The sequence below is a fragment of the Anabrus simplex genome, chromosome 1, assembly GCF_040414725.1.
Source record: "Anabrus simplex isolate iqAnaSimp1 chromosome 1, ASM4041472v1, whole genome shotgun sequence".
NCBI classification, from domain to species: Eukaryota; Metazoa; Arthropoda; class Insecta; order Orthoptera; family Tettigoniidae; genus Anabrus; species Anabrus simplex.
Genome location: NC_090265.1, coordinates 864,270,588 through 864,292,775, shown reverse-complemented (window position 1 = coordinate 864,292,775; position 22,188 = coordinate 864,270,588). Strand labels below are relative to the sequence as shown.

Below are 22,188 nucleotides of genomic sequence, written 5' to 3'. Positions count from 1 at the left end.
ATCTCCCTCATTAAATTATTCCCATTCCTAATTCCTCTTTCTATAAACAAATATTTACCCCAATTTGTCCTCTTGAATTCTAACTTTATATTCATATAATGGTCATTCCTACGTTTGAAAACTCAACTCAGTATATCTGTCAATTAATATCATGAGTGGCTCAGACGGTTGAGACGCTGACCTTCTGACCCCAACTTGGCAGGTTCGATCCTGGCTCAGTCCGGTGGTATTTGAAGGTCCTCAAATATGACAGCCTCGTGTCAGTAGATTTCCTAGCACGTAAAAGAACTCATGCAGGACTAAATTCTGGCATCTCGGTGTCTCCAAAAACTGTAAAAGTAGTTAGTGGGACGTAAAGCAAATAACATTATCATCATGTCATTCCATGCCATCTCTTCACTGACAGTTCAGAACATACCGCTTAGTCGGGCAGCTCAACTCCTTATTCCCAAGTTTTGCCAGTTCACAACACTATTATTTTGTTGGAAATCACCCAAAACAAATTGTGCTACTTTCGTTTGGATATTTTCCAGTTCTTGAATCAAGTAATCCTGGGACAATCACATACACTTCAAATATACTCTACTAGGGGTCTTACGAGGGGCTTATATGCTCTCTCCTTTACATGTTTACAACAACCCCTACATACCCTCATAACTAGGGCCCGGATGTTTATGCAGTAATAGGTTAGAATGGAAACTTACTGAAGAGGGTAACAAGCATAGACTACCCAGCACAACAGTTATTCTATGAGGTTTGCATAAATATTAGGGGTACGGACCATCAAAATTCCTGGAATTTATGTAACTCTCACTAGATTACAGAAGAGTGGGCCAGAGGGCACTTCCCATTAACCAAATTAGTTTGCATTCCAACCTATTACTGCATAAGAATCCGTGGTTCGATCATCACCATGTAACATCAGATCTCTCACACAACCATCTCCCATACGTGGTTGTAGTCACCATAACATGAAGAATTACTTATGCCCTGTGGAGAAGTTTAAGTAGGGAATAATATCGTCATAAGTAGTTCTTGGATTTTTATGTACTGTAATATATCAAAGTGCGAAATATGTAGCCTACATACAACCCTTGTAAATATTAATGAAATATGTAATATTCACAAAATATGGAATTAACAGATCCCGTATTCTTATGCAGTAATAGTGTCCTCTGGCCCACTCTTCTGTAATCTAGTGAGAGTTACATAAATTCCAGGAATTTTGATGTTCCGTACCCCTAATATTTATGCAAACCTCATAGAATAACTGTTGTGCTGGGTAGTCTATGCTTGTTACCCTCCTCAGCAAGTTTGCTTTCTAACCTATTACTGCATAAACATCCGGGCCCTACTCATAACAATATGAAGAGATCTGATATCTTTATTTACAACCTTGTTAACTTACTTATAATAAAAACTAAGTACTCAGAGTGATCTCCACTCCATTAACACAGTAATTACAACTGACAGGACTTTTCCTACAAATATCAGGTATGTGTGCTGAAACAAATTACATTTACAATACTAGACTAGATATTGCTCTGTCTTCAACAGGTCGACCATGTACTGTAAGTGGTTCAGGTAGATGGAAAAATAAAAATGAAAAGTGCACGGTTCTCAAATTTCACAAACAGTACTATGGTTGCTATTTACCAATGCCAAGTTCCAGTGCTGGAATGACTTGGGTACAGACAGTGCTGAGTACTGCTCTGCTATGTTCAGTTCAATGTGTTAACTCCCTATCTGAATCAGGACCTCTAAAACAAGGCCATTTTGGGATAGGTAATACATTCAAGTATTGACTTGGTAATCTTTCTACTACAATAAAAAAGTATGAGTCATGGAAGATCCTTACCATTATGTTACAAGTAATTTTTTGGTAAGATTAACACTAATAGGATGCAGGAAATACATGAAATGAGATATATAAAATTGTAAATATTTCTGTTATTATTCATTGCAGGATCAATTTTTTTCAGCTTATAAGATAGGAAATTTCTTTTTCTACAACTTCTGTCATGTAGCATTTATCGATAGGATCAATATTAATGGAGATATTTGAGAATTAATTTTTAGGCTTCCCCTAAACTGCTAATTTCTCCCAGCATGAATGAAAATATTTGTAGCCTACATTGTAGTGTATTCTCTTCCAACATAAAATACCAATTTTCATTAAATTCTGTTCACCTATTTTCTCATGACGTGTGTATATACAATACAGACAGACCAATAAACATAATGGAAAAATAAAAATTACATTTTCTTATTCTGAAGAGGATCAACACATATATAAGGGTACCAATTTTTAGCATTTCTGACCAAAGTACAGACAAAAATTGATATAGATTAGAGAAGCAAGTGAAGTGCAGTCTAATGAGTAAATGGCATTTTCATGCATAATAATTAATATAATAATGCTCTTTAATGGTCTGTCAAGTATGAGTATTATTGGTCAGAGGAAAGATTTGAGTGCCAGAATTTTGTCATGAAAAGTGGTCCTTTATCATGTTAGCAAAGTTTATGACACAGGTCCCTTGCATTTAAGTAATAATAAATGCCAACTGAATGTGTAAAGATTCAATTGATTCAATCTCTTGTACACATAAGTGCATAACCAACTATGCTACATAACTGATCACAACCCCATAGATGCCCTTTACCATAACCTCCAGCTTTTATAATATATTCATTAGATGTCAACTGCATCTGTTTTACCATATTTACTCGTGTATTAGTAACCCCCCGGCTTTTCGAGACAAAGAAAATGAAAAAAATAATTCTCGTATACAAGAACTCCCAACATAATAAATACATCATAGAACAACGATTTGAAGCGGGTACAAGCCTTACTGCAGCTCTGATGACATTGTACACATTTATGAATAGTTTCGTCCATATGACCCTCGCAGTGAACACACTTGTCAAAGTCATGCGGTACATCTGTGTTTCATATTTAGCCTACTGCAGCTCTGATGGTGTCACACAAATAAGTTAATAGTTTTGTGCAAGCATTGCAAGCACGTATCATTCATGTATATGTGTCTGTGTTCTGTAGTTAAGAATGTCCACCAGTGTAATGGTCAGCACAACTAGCTGCCTTTCTCGGGAGCCTGAGTTTGATTTCCGGTACTGTATTGCCAGAGATTTACGAATGCCAGGAAGACTGATATGCGGTAAAAATGGTATATGCAATTCCCTTCCTGTCCCATCGTTGCCATAAGACCTATCTGTGTTGGTGCGACGTAAACAAAAAAAAAAAAAAAGCATACCTAACCTTAACAATCTTCAAATGTAGTGTTCCGTTTAATTTCCTTTTGCCGGAGCTTACACGTTTTTCCTTCAGTCACCAAATTTTTCTTAATATGACTTAGCCTTTCCGGCAAGTCACATCATATTTGTTAAGTGACAGTTCCCTCTTATCTCATTTACAGCTGTTTAGGTAAATCCTGATGTGATAAATGTGGAGAACAAGCATGAAATATATTTTAAAATAAGGGTTTGGCTTTCAATAGCCGCAGTTATTCAAAGAATGCTTCCAGTCACTATGTATTACATTTGGAAGTACAACTCGTAACATACACTAGTTATCAGCTGGCGGTTTGGCACGCTTTCTGCAGCATGTCTTTATTCGGAAGGAGTGGCTTCTGCTACACATACACAAACTCTCCAGAAACAATTTGGGAATAGATTCTCACTGTTTGGACTCTACAGTCGGGAACAAAACTAGTTTTAAAAGTTTCAAGAAGACGGGACCTCGAATGCTCTTGATGCATACAGTGTTGCAAACCCGATTTTCATTTAATAAGCTAGATCATCATCCAACATAAGCTAGAAAAAGGTAAATCAGAATTAGAAACGGTTAAAAAATAAGCCATATATTTGTAGTACTTCTCACTGGTCAGAGAATGAAATTGTTCTTTGTTCTTGTAGTGATTATTTGGACTTGGAACGTTGTGGGGTATTTTATGTGTTCATGTGTTAATTTTGTATATTCATGTGTTCATTTATTTATTTATTTATTTATTTGTTTTTGTGTCTCCTGTGTGTGGGAATATTTGGAATTGTTTGATTAAGAAACCGCTTCAAAATGATTTAATTATTGTGAAAAATTAATTTTAAAAATGTTTAAAGGTAAGATGAAATATTTGTGGGACATACTGTGGTGCACACATGCCAGATCAGGTAGGATGCTTCCAGGAGTTTCCGGTTGCATCATTTTTGCGTCAGTTTGGAAGGTTCTCGATGCTACAAGAGGTATGTGATCAGCATTAATTGCTGGGCCCTGATTGGTCATAATAAAACTATTTGTGATTGGCGGACGAACGAAAATAACGGACGCTCATTGGTTGTTTCATGATTTCACAATTTCCTGCAGAGGAGTTCTTGGTGAGAGCCAAGCTCTTCAAAGCCATTTTGTAATTTTGACCTCTGAAGCGAGAGGTTGCCTTCTCCAGGTGATGGGTCTTCTTTGCCCCTCCAACAGGTAAGCACTTAACCTTTTCATCTTTCTGGTAGTTATCTTCAAATGTAGTGTTCCGTTTAATTTCCTTTTGCTGGAGCTTACACGTTTTTCCTTCAGTCGCCAAATTTTCCTTAATATGACTTAACCTTTTCGGCAAATCACATCATATCTGTTAAGAGACAGTTCCCATTATTTTGTTTTTGTAAATTGTGTGTTCAACGCCTCTCGATATAATTGTAAACTGTAATTTTCCCATTTGGGGCTGTCGCATAGATCTGCGTCATCTTAGAGTATTCACATTTAGGATGGACACCCTTTCTCAGAAGTGTTTTTGAGGGGGCTGCCTCCTAAATGAGCTCTGCGCTAACATAATCATTTTAAATGTTGTGTTTTCCTTTCTTCCGTGTATATCTTTCTGACTGTATAATGTTACTTAAATTTTATTCTTTCTGACTGTATTAAATGTCTAACATTACGTGAGATGTTCCTGCCTGAAGTTATGTAAAGTAGCATCACTGAATTTGAACCTGTTAGGTAATTTTTCATAATTATTGTTAGAAATATTTCTTTTAAAGTGTAATTTTGTTTGATCACATTTGCACGTTATGTCAATATAAATTATTAAGTAAAATGTACATTCAAACTGAATCACCATTGATTTTGCTTCTTCAGCACTGCCAATACCTTTCACCACCTGGATATGGTCCCACCGCTTTCCACTAACCCTTCCTTAGCCGTCATGCTGCTTAACCTGACGGTTTCTGTTTGTTGTTTTCTTGTGAAAACGTGCGTGTGCTTTAATATCTTTAATTGCATCTAATTTTTAAATCTGCCTTTATTATTCTTTTTATTGTTATCATTTACCTTTTCTTTTAATTTGTGATTGTGTGTAACAACGAGGTTTCAGTTCTGCTAAGTTAGCAAATCACTATAACTGCAAACCATGGACATTTAATTATGTGCACTGAGCTAGTCTTGATAGGTGGAGGTGGTGGTGATTCTCGTTTTAACAGGAAGTACTACCAGGCAACCATCCTCTCATCATCATCATCATTGTACAGTGTCCGACCCGTTGGCTGAACGGTCAGCGTACTGGTCTTCGGTTCAGAGGGTCCCGGGTTCGATTCCTGGCTGGGTCGGGAATTTTTACCTTAATTGGTTAATTCCAATGGCACGGGGGCTGGGTGTATGTGTTGCCTTCATCAACATTTCATCCTCGTCATGACGCGCAGGTCACCTACGGGTGTCAAATAGAAAGACCTGCACCCGGCGAGCCGAACCTATCTTGGGATATCCCGGCACTAAAAGCCATACGACATTTAAGTTTCATTGTACAGTTCCAGTTTCCCGGGTACTGTTTATGAGACTCTTCCACTTCTTCCTGTCCATATACAACTTGTCATGGAGAACATCAACCACTGTCCATCCTCTGGTAACTACATCAACCTTGATCATGTCCACCCATCAGGTTTTAGGTCTTCCTGTAGGTCTTTTTCCCTCTACCTGTCTTTCCAAACTTATTCTGGCTGTTCTTGTAGGCTCCATCCTCATCACATGTCCGTACCACCATGGTCTGGATGTGCCGATTTGGTCTAATAGGGATGTCTTTATTCCGGCTTCTTTCCTCACCTCCTTGTCCATCTTGGTCTTCTGGATGGTGGATCTAAGAAATTTCATCTCTGATGCTTGATGAATCTCCTTTTGTGAGGGTGCACGCTTCAATACTATAGGTCAATATTGGTATGAAATAGCTGTTAAACATCACCCGTTTGGCCGGTTTTGGAATCATGTCATCCCATAAAAGTGTTCTTACTTGTTGGTAGGATTCTGATCCCTTTTACACTCTGTTTGTAATTTCCTTTCTGACCAAATTATCACTGGAGATTATACTTCCAAGGTAAGGAAAACTATCCACACACTCTAGCTGGTGGTCTCCTAGTTTTACAGTTTTGAACGCCCTTCTCTGTTGACTGCCATCACCACTGTCTTGGTCTTGGTGTTGTATTCCTGGAATGGGATTTCCATATGTTGAGCTGGTCTGTACTTCCTCTTCTGTTTCACCCCAAATCATGATATTATCAGCAAAGGCCACTGCATTCAGTTCACCTGACTTCTCCTTGATGTTCTTCATTATATTGACCATAACAGTGATGAACAGTAGTGGGGACAGTGCACTTCCTTGTTGAACTCCACTCTTGGTCTCAAACCATGACGATCGACCTTCCCCAATTTGTACACCAGTAGTACAGTCTTTGTACAACATCTGAATTTTCCTTACCAGTCCTTCAGGCAAATTTCTTTTCCTCCGTTAACACTAATCAGAGGAAAAAAATGGAAGGGGGTCCAACACTTCAAAAATTGAAGGTATCGGCCAAAGAAAGACAAGGGCCACAAAGGACGTGAAAGCGAAAGACTCCCTAGGCCTCGTGACCTATTACTGTCGGGGTAGGAAAAGAACATGAGTCAGTTAGGATAGATGGTACAAGTAACAAAGTTTAGTAAGGTCATCGAACGATAGTAAAACTGAAGGATGAGAAGGGATGTCATAATATTACATCATAAATGTACATTCCATGTTCCCGCTAGACCGATGGTGAGTCACGTACTATGACTAACATAGCTAGTTTCGCTTTTGCCACAATATAATACAAGGAGAAAGAGAGAGAGTCTTTGTTCCTACTGGGGGAACCACAACACCACATCATATGAGGTACGTTGGATGAAATAAGCTAAATTTAGCGGGGGGGGGGGGGAAAGCTACAGCAGGAATATTGTTCCTTTGCCGCTAAACGTTAGATTAAATAAGCTAGATTTGATGGGAAAAAAGCTAAGTTGGCAAGACCTGATGCATGGCTGACAAGATGGCAGTGAAGATGACATCATTTGGAATGACAACATGCCGGTAGCAGGGAAGATGGTGACACAAGACGATAATTCGAATGAAAGCAGTAATTAGATTTACTCAGGTTTACTGTGCAGTAGGCCTACTGCTCAACTGACAAAGACAAATGACTGGCCACTAAGTTCTTTTCTATTAATATTGCATAATATGATAATACAATACCCTTATCCCTTTTCTCTACGGAGTAGAGTACGAAGTGAGATGAATTTTCGTAGCAAGTTTTTACGATCATATGCCCTTCCTGACGTCAGCCTAATCAGAGGAATTAATGAGATGAAACGAATGACGTAATATGAGTGACAAGAACTGACTATTTACTTTATATGTAAGCCTAAAGGTCGTGTTCACCATTTATTGTCTTTTTACATTTAGTAATACTGCCTTCCAACGAAAATAGCCAGTAGGCCCCTATAACTGAAATACATTCATCAGATTGTTAAAGAATAGCGTAGAATGTTTACATGTATAATTTATAGCTCCTTATAGCCTAGAAGCCATGTGTTCACTGCACAAAATTTGAGGTTATTGCATATTGGACCCCCTTACTTTTCTTGGCTGTAAAAGTGGAAGAAAAAGGGGTCTAATACGCGAGTAAATACAGTAATTCAACTATAACTGGCTAGTTTTGAACTTACTTGCTCAATGAAATGCATAAAGGTTAGCAATGTATAGTTATGGGGTGCCTGAAAGCCCAAGACAAACTGTACAGTACATTCAAAACCACCAAAAGCTAAAAGCAAACGAACACAATGATATCTTAGAGGTGAAGTTTCCACGGTGTGTAGAATTATTTAGTTTATTTTCCGGGTTGAACCATGTTGTTGTTATCTGTACATTACGTACAGTTTGCCGATGTTTCAAATAGATTGCAGTATTCTTTTTCAAGGTGACTGAAATACCCCTACTCGATCCGAGGTACTCAGTCTCCCAGGCAGCAATTCGGAACGTTGGCAAACTGTACATTACAGTACAGATAACAACAACACGGTTCAACCCGGAAAATAAACTAAAGAACACAATGATATATTTAATAATTTGAACATTTCATTTAATGTTCCTCATATTTTACCCAAGTTTCTCCGGCTTCCAATTCTCCTCAGGGTTAACTACTAGTTAGATGTGTATGTTGAACACAGGGTCCTAGATTTACTTCCGCTTATTTGTACAGGACTCTTTTTTCTCATCTTTTTGGTTCCTTTTTATTCTGATTTCATTAGGTTTATAAGGTCTTCATCTTTAGTTGAAACCCTCATTCTTCAATACCCTAATCCTCCTCCAATTAATGCTAACGGGGATTGATAATTTTGCTTTTATCTTTTGAACAATCTCCACTGTTTCCCTCCCTTAATCCACTGGAACTATCTAGAATCTTCCTTGATTAGGAGGACTTATGAATGGCCTAGCCAAGGGCTTCACACCAAAGTGGCCACAGTTTGAATCTTGAACGAACAATGTAGGATTTCTGAAATGAAGTCACATCCCAATGGTTTGGATTCAACATAAAACTGGATGCCCATAGTTATGTTCACGATCAGTCATGTGAAACTACGAGCTTGCTTGCCTTCTTGAATCAGTATGTGATCAAACATGGGGGATGGTTTCTTATTCTCTTTTTATGTACACTATCACCCTTTTTGATGTTATTTAAACTGTCATCATATAAAAACTGTAAGGAGATAATCATATCGAGAAAAGACCTAGAATTTTGTCTAGAAGCATTACAGCATGTGAATTTCTAACTTTTGGATTTGATAGTCCACATCCATTCTTAGGAAGTGTTCTTTCTAATGTTTCTGCATTTTCTTTTTGACCTTCATGGGAATGAGAAATGAGAGAGAATACGATACAAGATGGTCACAGTTAAAAATGAACTGACATAAATGAATTTTAACAATGATCACGAGCAAGAAACTCCCAAAAAAACTCTACAAACTGAAAAAGACAGATGGTAAGAGTATGCCTTACTTCAACATTGAGACTTTTGGCAAGTAAAAAAATAAAATAAAAAACAAACAAAAAAAACCCCTCATTCAGCAATTTCAAAAATTTAATCCTCAACAGTCAACTGTTGCCATCGAAAAATGCAATTACAAGGGATTAATGAGATTTAAGCAAGGTAACTGATTCTCCAAGGTTTAAAAAATTTACTTCTTATTTAATTTATTTCAGAAGAAATTAAAACAGTTTAGTTGAATTACAAATTATTTGACACAAAATCTTTATCAAGATGATAAAAAATTAAAAACAAATTCAGTCTACAAACCGATGATGACTAATAATTTTACCAAGGCATCAAATACAAAAGATAAAGCATCTGTTTTTAGGACATGTAACTTACCGCCGGGTAAATCTCTTCCAGGTGTGAAAAGTGGATCCGGTCCATACCCAGGATGACATGACTATACCAGCACAAAATAATATCAGCAAATGTAACTGAAACATGGCTACGCTTGGGCGATACTCCATCCGACATTGTTGATCAGTATTGCTGATCCCACTACTTGCCGAGATTTTGCATCTAAAATAGAAAACACACATAATCAAAACAGTATTCTGTGTAAAATTTTGGTAAAAATTTCCTCGCTTAATGGACACATTTCATTTTCAACAAAAATTGGCTTAGCAGGTAATCTTAATATTGGATGGATTGCTGAATGTAATAAAACTAGTAAATTGAGATCACTGGCTGCAAACACATAAACAAACAATACCATACACTTGCCACAAAGCATGGTAATTATTATATATCTATATTTTTCAGGCACCGGGCGAGTTGGCCATGCGGTTAGGGGCACACAGCTGTGAACTTACATCTGGGAGATAGTGGGTTCGAACCCCATTGTCGGCAGCCCCGAAGATGGTTTTCTGTGGTTTCCCATTTTCACACCAGGCAAATGATGGGGCTGTCTGTACCTTAATTAAGGCCATGGCCAATTCCTTCCTGCTCCTAGCCCTTTCCTATCCCATTGTTGCCATAAGACCTATATGCTTGGTGCGAAGTAAAGCAAAATTGTAAAAAAAATTGTATTTTTCAGGCACATAGACCATTATCAAAGAACATATGGCAGTTCTGATATTTCACCTAAAATTGCATTTTGTAATTTTCAAGAGTTCTGCTAAAATAATTATGAATTTGTCTGACTATCATATAAGGATTATTTGGCATCAGTGTAGCTATGACCTGGTAAAACATGACTAGCTCTTCGAGTGTGTAGAGATTTTTTTGTCCTGCATTATATTTATTCCTTTAATTTATGTTAGTAAAAAAAAATTCAGCAGTGAGATTTATTACTGTAACAAAATATGTTGTTATTTGAGTCATCAGTCCATAGACTGGTTTGATGCAGCTCTCCATGCCACCCTATCCTGTGCTAACATTTTCATTTCTATGTAACTATTGCATCCTACATCTGCTCTAATCTGCTTGTCATATTCATACCTTGGTCTACCCCTACCGTTCTTACCACCTACACTTCCTTCAAAAACCAACTGAACAAGTCCTGGGTGTCTTATGATGTGTCCTATCATTCTATTTCTTCTTCTCGTCAAATTTAGCCAAATCGATCTCCTCTCACCAATTCGATTCAGTATCTCTTCATTCGTGATTCGATCTATCCATCTCACCTTCAGCATTCTTCTGTAACACCACATTTCAAAAGCTTCTATTCTCTTTCTTTCTGAGCTAGTTATCGTCCATGTTTCACTTCCATAAAATGTCAAGCTCCACACGAAAGTCTTCGAAAACATCTTTCTATTTCTGATATCAATGTTTGAAGTGAGCAAATTTCTTTTCTTAAGAAAGCTCTTCCTTGCTTGTGCTAGTCTGCATTTTATGTCCTCCTTACTTCTGCCATCGTTAGTTATTTTACTACCCAAGTAACAATATTCATCTACTTCCTTTGAGACTTCATTTCCTAATCTAATATTTCCTACATCACCTGCCTTCGTTCGACTGCACTCCATTACTTTTGTTTCGGACTTATTTATTTCCATCTTGTACTCCTTACCCAAGACTTCATCCATACCATTCAGCAACTTCTCGAGATCTTCTGCAGTCTCAGATAAAATAACAATATCATCGGCAAATCTCAAGGTTTTGATTTCCTCTCCTTGGACTGTGATTCTCTTTCCAAATTTCTCTTTGATTTCCTTTACTGCCTGTTCTATGTAAACATTGAAAAGGAGAGGGGACAAACTGCAGCCTTGCCTCACTCCCTTCTGGATTGCCGCTTCTTTTCCAAAGCCCTCGATTCTTACCACTGCAGACTGATTTTTATGCAGATAGTAGATAATTCTTCGTTCTCGGTATCTGATCCCTATCATCTTCAGAATCATAAATAGCTTGGTCCAATCAACATTATCGAATGCCTTTTCTAGATCTACGAATGCCATGTACGTGGGCTTGTCCTTCTTGATTCTATCCTCTAAGATCAGATGTAAAGTCAGGATTGCTTCACGTGTTCCTACATTTATTCTGAAGCCAAATTGATCTTCTCCCAACTCGGCTTCAACTTGTTTTTCCACTCTTCTGTAAATAATACGCGTTAAAATTTTGCAGGCATGAGATACTAAACTAATGGTGTGGTAGTTTTCACATCTGTCAGCACTGGCTTTCTTGGGAATAGGTATAACAACATTCTTCCGAAAATCGGATGGGACTTCTTCTGTCTCATACATCTTGCACACTAAATGAAATAACCTTGCCATGCTGGTTTCTCCTAAGGCAGTCAGTAATTCAGAGGGAATGTCATCAATTCCAGGTGCCTTGTTCCTATTGAGGTCACTCACAGCTCTGTCAAACTCTGACCTCAAAATTGGGTCTCCCATTTCATCAGCATCAACAGCCTCTTCATGTTCCAGAACCAAATTATCTACATCTTTACCTTGATACAACTGTTGGATATGCTCCTGGCATCTTTTTGCTTTGTCTTCTTTCCCTAGAAGTGGCTTTCCATCTGAGCTCTTAATATTCATACACCTAGATTTCCTTTCTCCAAAGGTTTCCTTGATTTTCCTGTATGCAGCATCTACCTTTCCCACAACCATACAACCTTCGACATTCTTGCACTTCTCCTTCAGCCATTCTTCCTTAGCTGCCTTGCACTTTCTATCCACTTGATTCTTTAATCGCCTGTATTCTTTTCTGCCCTCTTCATTTCTAGCATTCTTGTATTTTCATCGTTCATCAATCAGGTCTAGTATCTCCTGAGTTATCCACTGATTCTTATTTGATCTTTTCTTCCTTCCTAACATTTCTTCAGCAGCCCTACTGACTTCATTTTTTATGACTCTCCACTCTTCCTCTATAGTGTTTACTTCAGCCTTTTCATTTAGTCCTTGTGCAACGTGTTCCTCGAAACAATCCCTCACACTCTTTTCTTTCAACTTGTCTAGATCCCATCTTTTTGCATTCTTTCCTTTCTTCAATTTCTTCAACTTCAGCTGGCATATCATGACCAACAAATTGTGGTCAGAGTCCACGTCTGCTCCTGGGAAAGTTTTGCAATCCAACACCTGGTTTCTGAATCTCTGCCTAATTATAATGAAGCCTATTTGATACCTTCCAGTGTCTCCAGGTCTCGTCTACGTATACAGCCGTCGTTTGTGGTGTTTGAACCAAGTATTGGCAAGGACTAAATTATGATCAGTGCAGAATTCAACCAGCCGACTTCCTCTTTCCTTCCTTCGTCCCAATCCAAATTCTTCCACTGTACTACCTTCTCTTTCTTGGCCTACCACTGCATTCCAGTCTCCCATCATAATTAGATTCTCATCACCTTTTACATATTGTATTAAATCTTCTATCTCCTCATAAATTCTTTTGATTTCTTCATCATCCGCTGAACTAGTAGGCATATAGACCTGCACTATTGTGGTGGGCATTGGTTTGGTGTCTATCTTGATGACAATAATTCTTTCACTATGCTGGTCGTAGTAGCTTACCCGCTGCCCTATTTTCTTATTCATTATTAAACCAACTCCTGCATTTCCCCTGTTTGATTTTGTGTTGATAATTCGGTAGTCGCCTGACCAGAAATCGCTTTCTTCCTGCCAATGTACTTCACTTATACCAACTACATCTAACTTTAGCTTATCCATCTCCCTTTTCAGATTCTCTAACCTACCACAACGATTCAAACTTCTAACATTCCATGCTCCGACTCGCAGAATGTCAGTATCCATCTTCCTGATGATCGCCCCCTCTCGTGTAGTCCCCACCCGGAGATCCGAATGGGGGACTAGTTTACCTCCGGAATATTTTACCTGGGAGGAAGCCATCATCAGTATATCATTCATACAGATAGAGCTGCATGTACTCGGGAGTTAGTTACGGCTGTAGTTTCCCGTTGCTTTTAGCCATGTAACAGTACAGCATCAACACAGCCGCCCTTGCAGCTACCGAAAGGCTGCTACCCCCCTTTCGAATAACCATTCGTTAGTCTGGTCTCTCAACAGATACCCATCCGATATGGTTGCACCTGCGGCTCGGCTATCTGCATCACTGGGACACGCAAGCCTCCCCACCGCGGCAAGGTCACATGGTATAAAAATGATATAAAAATGGTGAAGATTATATTTCTAAATAGATTCATGCAAATGTAAATAGTTGGACAGACTTGTTAAAAAATATGTACTAGTAATTACTGTATTTACTCATATATAAGACCCCATTTTTTAAATTCCTACAGCAGCAAAAAGTAACAACCTCCCATTTGTATGGTTAACATATGACTTTTTATGACTTTTAGGCCTAAAGGCTTTTAGGCCTGCATAACGGTAGGCCCACGTACCATGTACTTAACAGACTTAATAGGCGGAACACAGTTTTCTCTGTAAAACTTTGGTAAAAATTTCCTTGCTTAATGGGCACATTTTATTTTCAACAAAAATGGGCTTAGCAGGTAATATTTAAAATCTTTATATTAGATGGAGTGCTGTATGTAATAAAACTAGTCAATGGAGATCACTGGCTGCACACCCTTGAACAAACAATACTATACACTTGCCACAAAGCATAGCAATTATTATATATCTATATTTTTCAGACTTATAGGCCATGATCCAAGAACATATGACTGTCCTGACATTTCACCAAAAATTGCGTTGTGCCATCTTCAGATTCAATTACACCAATTTCAATGTAAAAAATCCTCCTATTTAATACATTGTAATATATTACATCTATAAAGATGATATATCTACATTAACTGTAACCCGTAGTGGGTGACATGGTACGTGAGCTGCAAGAAAACGTTTAAGTTTTTATTCTGGATGAATCGAACTATTGGACGGTGATCTCAAGAGTGTTTTCTATACATCAAGAAATTGTAATTTAATTTTGTTTTCTCGGTGAAAATGTTTTGTGCATCTTGAGAAATTGTTTTTTTATCTAGGTAAGGACTATCCGAAAATTATTTTGAAAGAAAATTATTTAGAAACAAACTCTTTTGACATTTGAAGGAAAAATGTGTTATTATGTTTTGTGTATTTCAATTATTCCAGTGATAACTTGAAGATTGTATAATTTGGTCTTGCTGATTTTATGTTTTAAAATTTTGGTCCAGTTTAAAAATGAACTCCCTATACTGACACGTGTAAGAAATTGATGGTTCAATTGTTGCGTCAGCAATTTCTTCATGGCTTGTCTTTTGCTTGATGCCCATATAAGGTTAGGGTTTTTGTAATTGGTTGTAATTAGAAGTTTTGTAATTGGTTTAACATGGAGGTGTTTTCCGATTGGCGGTTTGATATCGAACGATTTCCGGTATGATGTGAGGTACGCTTGTGCTACCGTTTTCTTGTTGTCTTTCGTTTTCGATCTTTGAAGAGGTCGGACGCGTGGTGCGCGCGGTCCGGGCCTACGGGGCCAACCTACCCTAAGGTAAGCACGTTTAATTATTTTAAAATTTTGTAATATGTGATTTGTTTTTTTGTTCTAAATTTAACTTTCATGTGTTTCGGCCTTTCTTATTAAATTTCGCGAAATGTATATGTTCTCATCCTGCCAGGAAATCACCTCGAATCTTAGTTTGGGCTATTTCATTTATGCCTCTGTGTTACACGAGGCCACCTTTTGTTTGGAGGTTTTCCTATTTTAAAATTTATTTTATCCTTTAAGTTGCAATGTGTTAATTTTCCCTCAGGTTGCCTCCAGTAGCTCTGTATAATGAAATTACAAGAAAAGTCTGTAGTTGTCCTTTGATGGACCATCCAGAAGATTGTTTGTTATATCCTATCTGGTTTATTGTTCAAGATTCAAGTTGCAATTGTATTTCTGTTTCTTTTCACGAATTGTGTTCTATAGGTTTCCGTTCTTGTTTTTCTAATTATATTTTATACGAAGGGTATGGGCGAGTACGTTCTTTTCCTTACAACATCCTACGATCTTACAGCCTCATAGGGTCCAAGTCCGCTTTCCACACTATTCCTGTCTGTAGTTGTCATTTAGACCTTTAAGCTTTAAGTATCCTATCCGCATCTTTTATTTTATTTACGATTTTATTTTTGATGTATGTAGCCAACCTTATCCTTGCTTCTGTTGGGTTTTACGTTCACATTTTATGCTTCTTTTGGCCGCAATTATCAAACAAGGCTACATTAACCATACATGTTTCGATCCACCTTAGAGTCATCTTCAGTGGAAATTAAGTCTTAAAAACATAAGTTACAAAAAACACTATTTCTAAATGAACTATTTAACATGTGGCTTATTAAAATCTTGCAGTGGTGTCCTCGTGATATATTACCAACACCTAATTAAAATCACTGTCTTGAGAAATAATCGCTCGTCTTCTATATATCTAAAAAAAACGGGTGTGTAGATTAAAATCAACCTGGGAATGCCGGAGTTTTCAGTTTTCAAATTTTTATTTTTATAAAATTTTCCCAGCATTTACATATTTGAAAACATTTAAAAATAATTTTATGGTTCATATTTGTGGGTTACTGTAGTCACGTCCTAGTTTGTGAACCATGGGCAACGACTGAGTGGCCAAGTAAGTGGTCCTGAGAGTCGGGATACCAGTTGCTATAGAATGGGAGTGGGCATCTTGGACATATTCTGAGTCATGGCCCTCCTTGTGCTCAAGCGGCTAGGACTATACAATTCACCGGTGGTCGACAACCCGTTAGAGGAGAGATCCTCACTTGGACTATGTGTAAGTACGGTAGCATCCTGCTTCATGAATTTACCGAGCTCAGAACATTTTAAGCAAGCCTCAGACCTATGAGATTAATGGAGTCCCACTCCCATTTGACAGGCGAGGGACTCCTTGGAAACAACTTAGCGAACGAAATGGAATTCGATGGGGAGCTATCAATATTAATGGGGCTTATGGAAGAAAGAAGGTAGAACTGGCTGAGTCAGCAAAGAGGATGCATCTGGATGTGCTAGGAGTAAGTGATATTCGGGTAAGGGGAGATAATGAGGAAGAGATAGGAGATTATAAAGTGTACTTGACGGGTGTTAGAAAGGGAAGGGCAGAGTCTGGGGTAGGGCTCTTTATCAGGAATACCATTGCATGCAACATAGTTTCTGTTAGGCACGTAAATGAGCGAATGATGTGGGTAGATCTGTCAGTTGGAGGAATTAAGACAAGAATTGTGTCCGTAATTCACCATGTAAGGATGCAGATGAGGATGAAGTTGACAAGTTTTATGAAGCATTGAGTGACATCGTAGTCAGGGTCAACAGCAAGGATAGAATAGTGCTAATGGGCGATTTCAATGCGAGAATTGGGAATAGAACTGAAGGATATCATTAAAATCAATCAAAAGCATTTATGTTGACAATTGGGCTTCAGTGAGAATTGATGGTAGAATGAGTTCTTGGTTCAGGGTACTTACAGGGGTTAGACAAGGCTGTAATCTTTCACCTTTGCTGTTTGTAGTTTACATGGATCATCTGCTGAAAGGTATAAAATGGCAGGGACGGATTCAGTTAGGTGGAAATGTAGTAAGCAGTTTGGCCTATGCTGACGACTTGGTCTTAATGGCAGACTGTGCCGAAAGCCTGCAGTCTAATATCTTGGAACTTGAAAATAGGTGCAATGAGTATGGTATGAAAATTAGCCTCTCGAAGACTAAATTGATGTCAGTAGGTAAGAAATTCAACAGAATTGAATGTCAGATTGGTGATACAAAGCTAGAACAGGTCGATAATTTCAAGTATTTAGGTTATGTGTTCTCCCAGGATGGTAATATAGTAAGTGAGATTGAATCAAGGTGCAGTAAAGCTAATGCAGTGAGCTCGCAGTTGCGATCAGCAGTATTCTGTAAGAAGGAAGTCAGCTCCCAGACGAAACTATCTTTACATCGGTCTGTTTTCAGACCAACTTTGCTTTACGGTTCAAAAGCTGGGTGGACTCAGGCTATCTTATTCATAAGATAGAAGTAACAGACATGAAAGTAGCAAGAATGATTGCTGGTACAAACAGGTGGGAACAATGGCAGGAGGGTACTCGGAATGAAGAGATGAAGGCTAATTTAGGAATGAATTCGATGGATGAAGCTGTACGCATAAACTGGGTTCGTTGATGGGGTTATGTGAGGCGAATGGAGGAGGATAGGTTACCTAGGAGAATAATGGACTCTGCTATGGAGGGTAAGAGAAGTAGAGGGAGACCAAGACGACGATGGTTAGACTCGGTTTTTAACGATTTAAAGATAAGAGGTATAGAACTAAATGAGGCCACAACACTAGTTGCAAATCGAGGATTGTGGCGACGTTTAGTAAATTCTCAGAGGTTTGCAGACTGAATGCTGAAAGGCATAACAGTCTATAATGATAATGTATGTATGTAAAAATAATTTTTCTAAAAATTGGATGGTTGGTTTCTACGTGAGGACCTGGTACCGTATGGTATCGCAGGCGCTTGACATACCTTTTGGGTGAAACATAAAAATTGTTACCTCGTTAGAATATCATGAAATTTAATGCTTAATATTATTACAGAATATCACTTACAAATTACATAGCAATAAACAAAAGAATAAACGGTGTTTATATGTCCATTTGTGACATCCCTTTGGCAATTCCGAAAAACAACATTAGCTCAGACATGACGTATCTTTAGGAAATAGGAATATACTACAATAGACTTCAAATTTTTATTCACCTCTTTCTACTTTTTACTAGTTTGGAGTGGGAAAAAAGTAGTTTACACAGATGCCCACATTACACTTGACACATTTAGCGTGGCCACGAGATTCGCATCCAGCGGCCGCGCAACGCCGGCAATGGTTTGATGGAGCGATATAGAGATGTAGGTCATTGAATCTCAAGGTGTCAGATACTCTAAAAAGGAAAGAAGTGTGAACAACTGTATTTATTTCTCTTCAAAATACCTCCTAAATATACATATCATAACAAATATTTTTCATTTTCTAATTCTGATGGTGGCACTTGCACATAGCCACTTAGAAGTAATATGGCGACGAATACATTAATTCCTTCGGGGTTACTTTAGGATCTTCTTCATTTTTAAAAACTGCATACTTGCTGGCTTCAGAGCTCAAGAAATTCACAATATCATTGTCAAAATACAAATAAAATATTTTGGTCAGCATCATATTTCGAAAAGTGGAAAATTTTGCTCTAGGGAAGTGGATTGTTGCAGGAACTAGGTCATCTGCCATCCAGATAGCTGGTGAACATGGTGATGATTTCACTCTCTTCGCGGGCCATGAATCGTTATCGGACATGGATTTTCTACACCTGCGTGGAATTTGCTGCTTCAGAACTACTTCACCTGGTGCTCGTAGTTCACTTCCCGTAAGGTTATCTGTGATACCCCTTCATTTTCCTCAGCCAGACCTTCATCAGATAATACATTATATTCCGGTGGTTCGATGTATATGGCTTCGGCATGAGTATCCGCTTCTTAAATAACATGGATAACCTCCACAAGCCCCAAGCTACTCAAATGAAGTTCACGCATCATTAGACGCAATACATCGCGCTCTCCACGTATGTTATGACGTGGATTTTTTTTTGTAAAATCTACAATTTTACAATTATTTGCGACTGCAGTATGAATTGCTCTTCAGAATCACCCTCAAAAGCAAGGAGGAGAAAAGGATCAGAGAGGCACGGTAAGCGCCGTGCGGTACCATATTGTACCAACAGAATAATCAGTGTCATAACAGCGAACACAGAAATGCTGACCAACTGTTTGTTATTTCAAGTCATGGATTGATACTTCAAGATGATGAACCACACGATACAAAATTGTATTGTCAAAATGTATAAATAAAATAAAACAATATACCTTAGATGGACAGTTACTTTTATTCCTCTTGACACGATCTCAAATTCCAAGCAGTTGTCGCCGTGAACACACACTCAAATAAAACCTTCTGTTGATTTCAGGCATTGTAGGGAGTGACAATGTAAAGCGGAGTTGCTAGATTTATGTTGCGAATAACTATCAGTATGAGAAAATCTGAAGTAAGGCGTACTGATACTATACTTTACCACACGGCATTGCTGGGTTAATTCATTTGTGATTTGACTTCCATTGAAAACTTCATGTTATTGATGTCATATACTGTATTAGGAAGATAAGTATTATATTACATATATCTATGTGCTGTTGATATCAGATGAAATGCCATCAAATGTGTACTCCTATTCTATGTTTATCTGCAATGGAAATGATACAGTTCAAAGTATATATCAAAAATGTATGTACGTATAAAACCTATGTATGAGTGAAAATGAATAACAAACTTACATGTTCCACCTTTCCGTCCGGAACCTGCTTGTTCAAAAGTCATTTCATCATTAGTCGTGTTCTGACGGGTGAGCTATTGTTACTAGTAGCAGTGGGGAGCGATGTTATGAGGAGATTCAAAGATAAAAATTTCATTGTTCCGTATTGAAAAGTATCACAGTTAAATTGAAATAATAAATATGGTAGTTCAACCTATTCAATACAAGTAAATAAGAGATGTAGAAATTACATTCTTATTTAATTAAAAGTGGAAAAGGTACCAGTTTCGACCCCAGTCTGGGTCATCATCAGCCGATTATAACTCGAAAAACAATGCATAAGTAAGAAAGAAGTTAACGATCAAGTCCACACAATATCAGTTGAAGAGGCGATATAAAAATGACGGGGGTAGGCACTGTAAAATTTAGACGAAGTGGAATGTAAGTCACTTAAAAGAAGTAATGCGTAATCTTCCGAGCATCAGCACGGCACACGCAATGTTTGGCACTGTCTCACAATGTTCGCAAAAGCAGAGAACAGTTAAATGAGCCAGACTGCATACACCGTCAGGCACAAAGTCACAAAACAATCCAAGTATGAAGATCTAAAGTCATGAAGAAGCTGAAGACGAGCAGCTCAACCGAAGTAACTTGCAAGCACCAGAAGATCGGCGCGGTGTTTACGTTAAGTGCTGTAGTTTCATACGCTGACGGAGATCGAAGGATAGATTAATGATCAAGTATTTGCTTAGTTCATGAAAATGTACCTATATATATATATATATATACTTATAATACGATTCAAAATAATTGAATACGTAATTATGATCTTGAAGATTTTTAGAACAGTTGACGTGAAAAAACAATAGTGAATAGAAAACATGGTAAAAAGCGCAATACCGGAAACAAATGAAAACGTGTATGCACAGTGCGCTATTTCTTGAATATAAAAATTTCAGGTCGTGATTGAAGTAGTCAAAGCTGGCGGACACAAGGCATGAGTTTAAATTTGAAAGTGAGGGCCCAAAATGAAGGTGGCAATGTAGTTTTATTTTTTTATTTTTTTATGGGTGAAAAGAAAAATAGGATAAATTAATAAAGAAAGAAGATTAGTGGATAAGAAAAGATTAAAAGGGTTTAAAGTTGAAAGGTGGTGAGAGAGGATAAGATATGGATGAAGGAGGGGTAGTTTAGGGTGGGTTAGGAAGGTGGGTTACTGGAGGTATAAAATGTGGGTAGGAACTTTGTAAGGCATGGAAAATTGAATTCAGGTTTTGAAATTTAGAATTTTTGAGAAGAAAAATTAGGAAGTCAAATAGGATGTTGGGTTTTTGAGAAATGTCGTTTAAGTTGAAATTGGGGTTGAAGTATTGGTCAAGGTGAATAAAACAATTTTCAGTAGTGTTTAAGAGGGGGCCATGTCTTTTTCAATATTGGTGAAATTGTGCTTGGAGTCATGTATGTGTTGTCCTATGGCGGAGAATCTGTTGTATTTAATGGCGTTGACATGTTCGGAGTATCTGATGTTGAAGTTGTGGCCAGTTTGACCAATGTACGAGGAGCTGCAGTTGTTACATTTGAATCTGTATACTCCAGATTTTGAAAAAGCATTAGATTTATTTAGTGATTTAGAGTTGTGTAATATATCAAAATTTCTGTTATTGGTTCTAAACACTACTACATTTTTGTGAACTAAGCAAATACTTGATCATTAATCTATCCTTCAATCCCCGTCAGCGTATAAAACTACAGCACTTGACGTAAACACCGCGCCGATCTTCTGGTGCTTGCAAGTTACTTCGGTTGAGCTGCTCGTCTTCAGCTTCTTCATGACTTTAGATCTTCATATTTGGATTGTTTTGTGACTTTGTGCCTGACGGTGTATGCAGCCTGGCTCATTTAATTGTTCTCTGCTTTTCGCGAACATTGTGAGACAGTGCCAAACATTGCGTGTGCCATGCTGATGCTCGGAAGATTACACATTACTTCTTTTAAGTGACTTACATTCCACATCGTCTAAATTTTACAGTGCCTACCCCCGTCATTTTTATATCGCCTCTTCAACTGATAGTGTGTGGACTTGACCGTTAACTTCTTTCTTACTTATGC

At 37.9% G+C, this 22,188-nt stretch overlaps 1 protein-coding gene across 2 annotated transcripts in view; it reads right to left on the bottom strand.

The window, feature by feature from the left end:
* Positions 1-22,188, bottom strand: part of smo (smoothened) — a 161,277-nt gene that overhangs the window by 28,243 nt on the left and 110,846 nt on the right. For both annotated transcript variants that reach the window (XM_067136472.2, XM_067136471.2), the window contains one exon: positions 9,706-9,885. In XM_067136472.2, the coding sequence (XP_066992573.2) occupies positions 9,706-9,885 (180 nt within the window). The remainder of the gene's footprint in view (positions 1-9,705; positions 9,886-22,188) is intronic.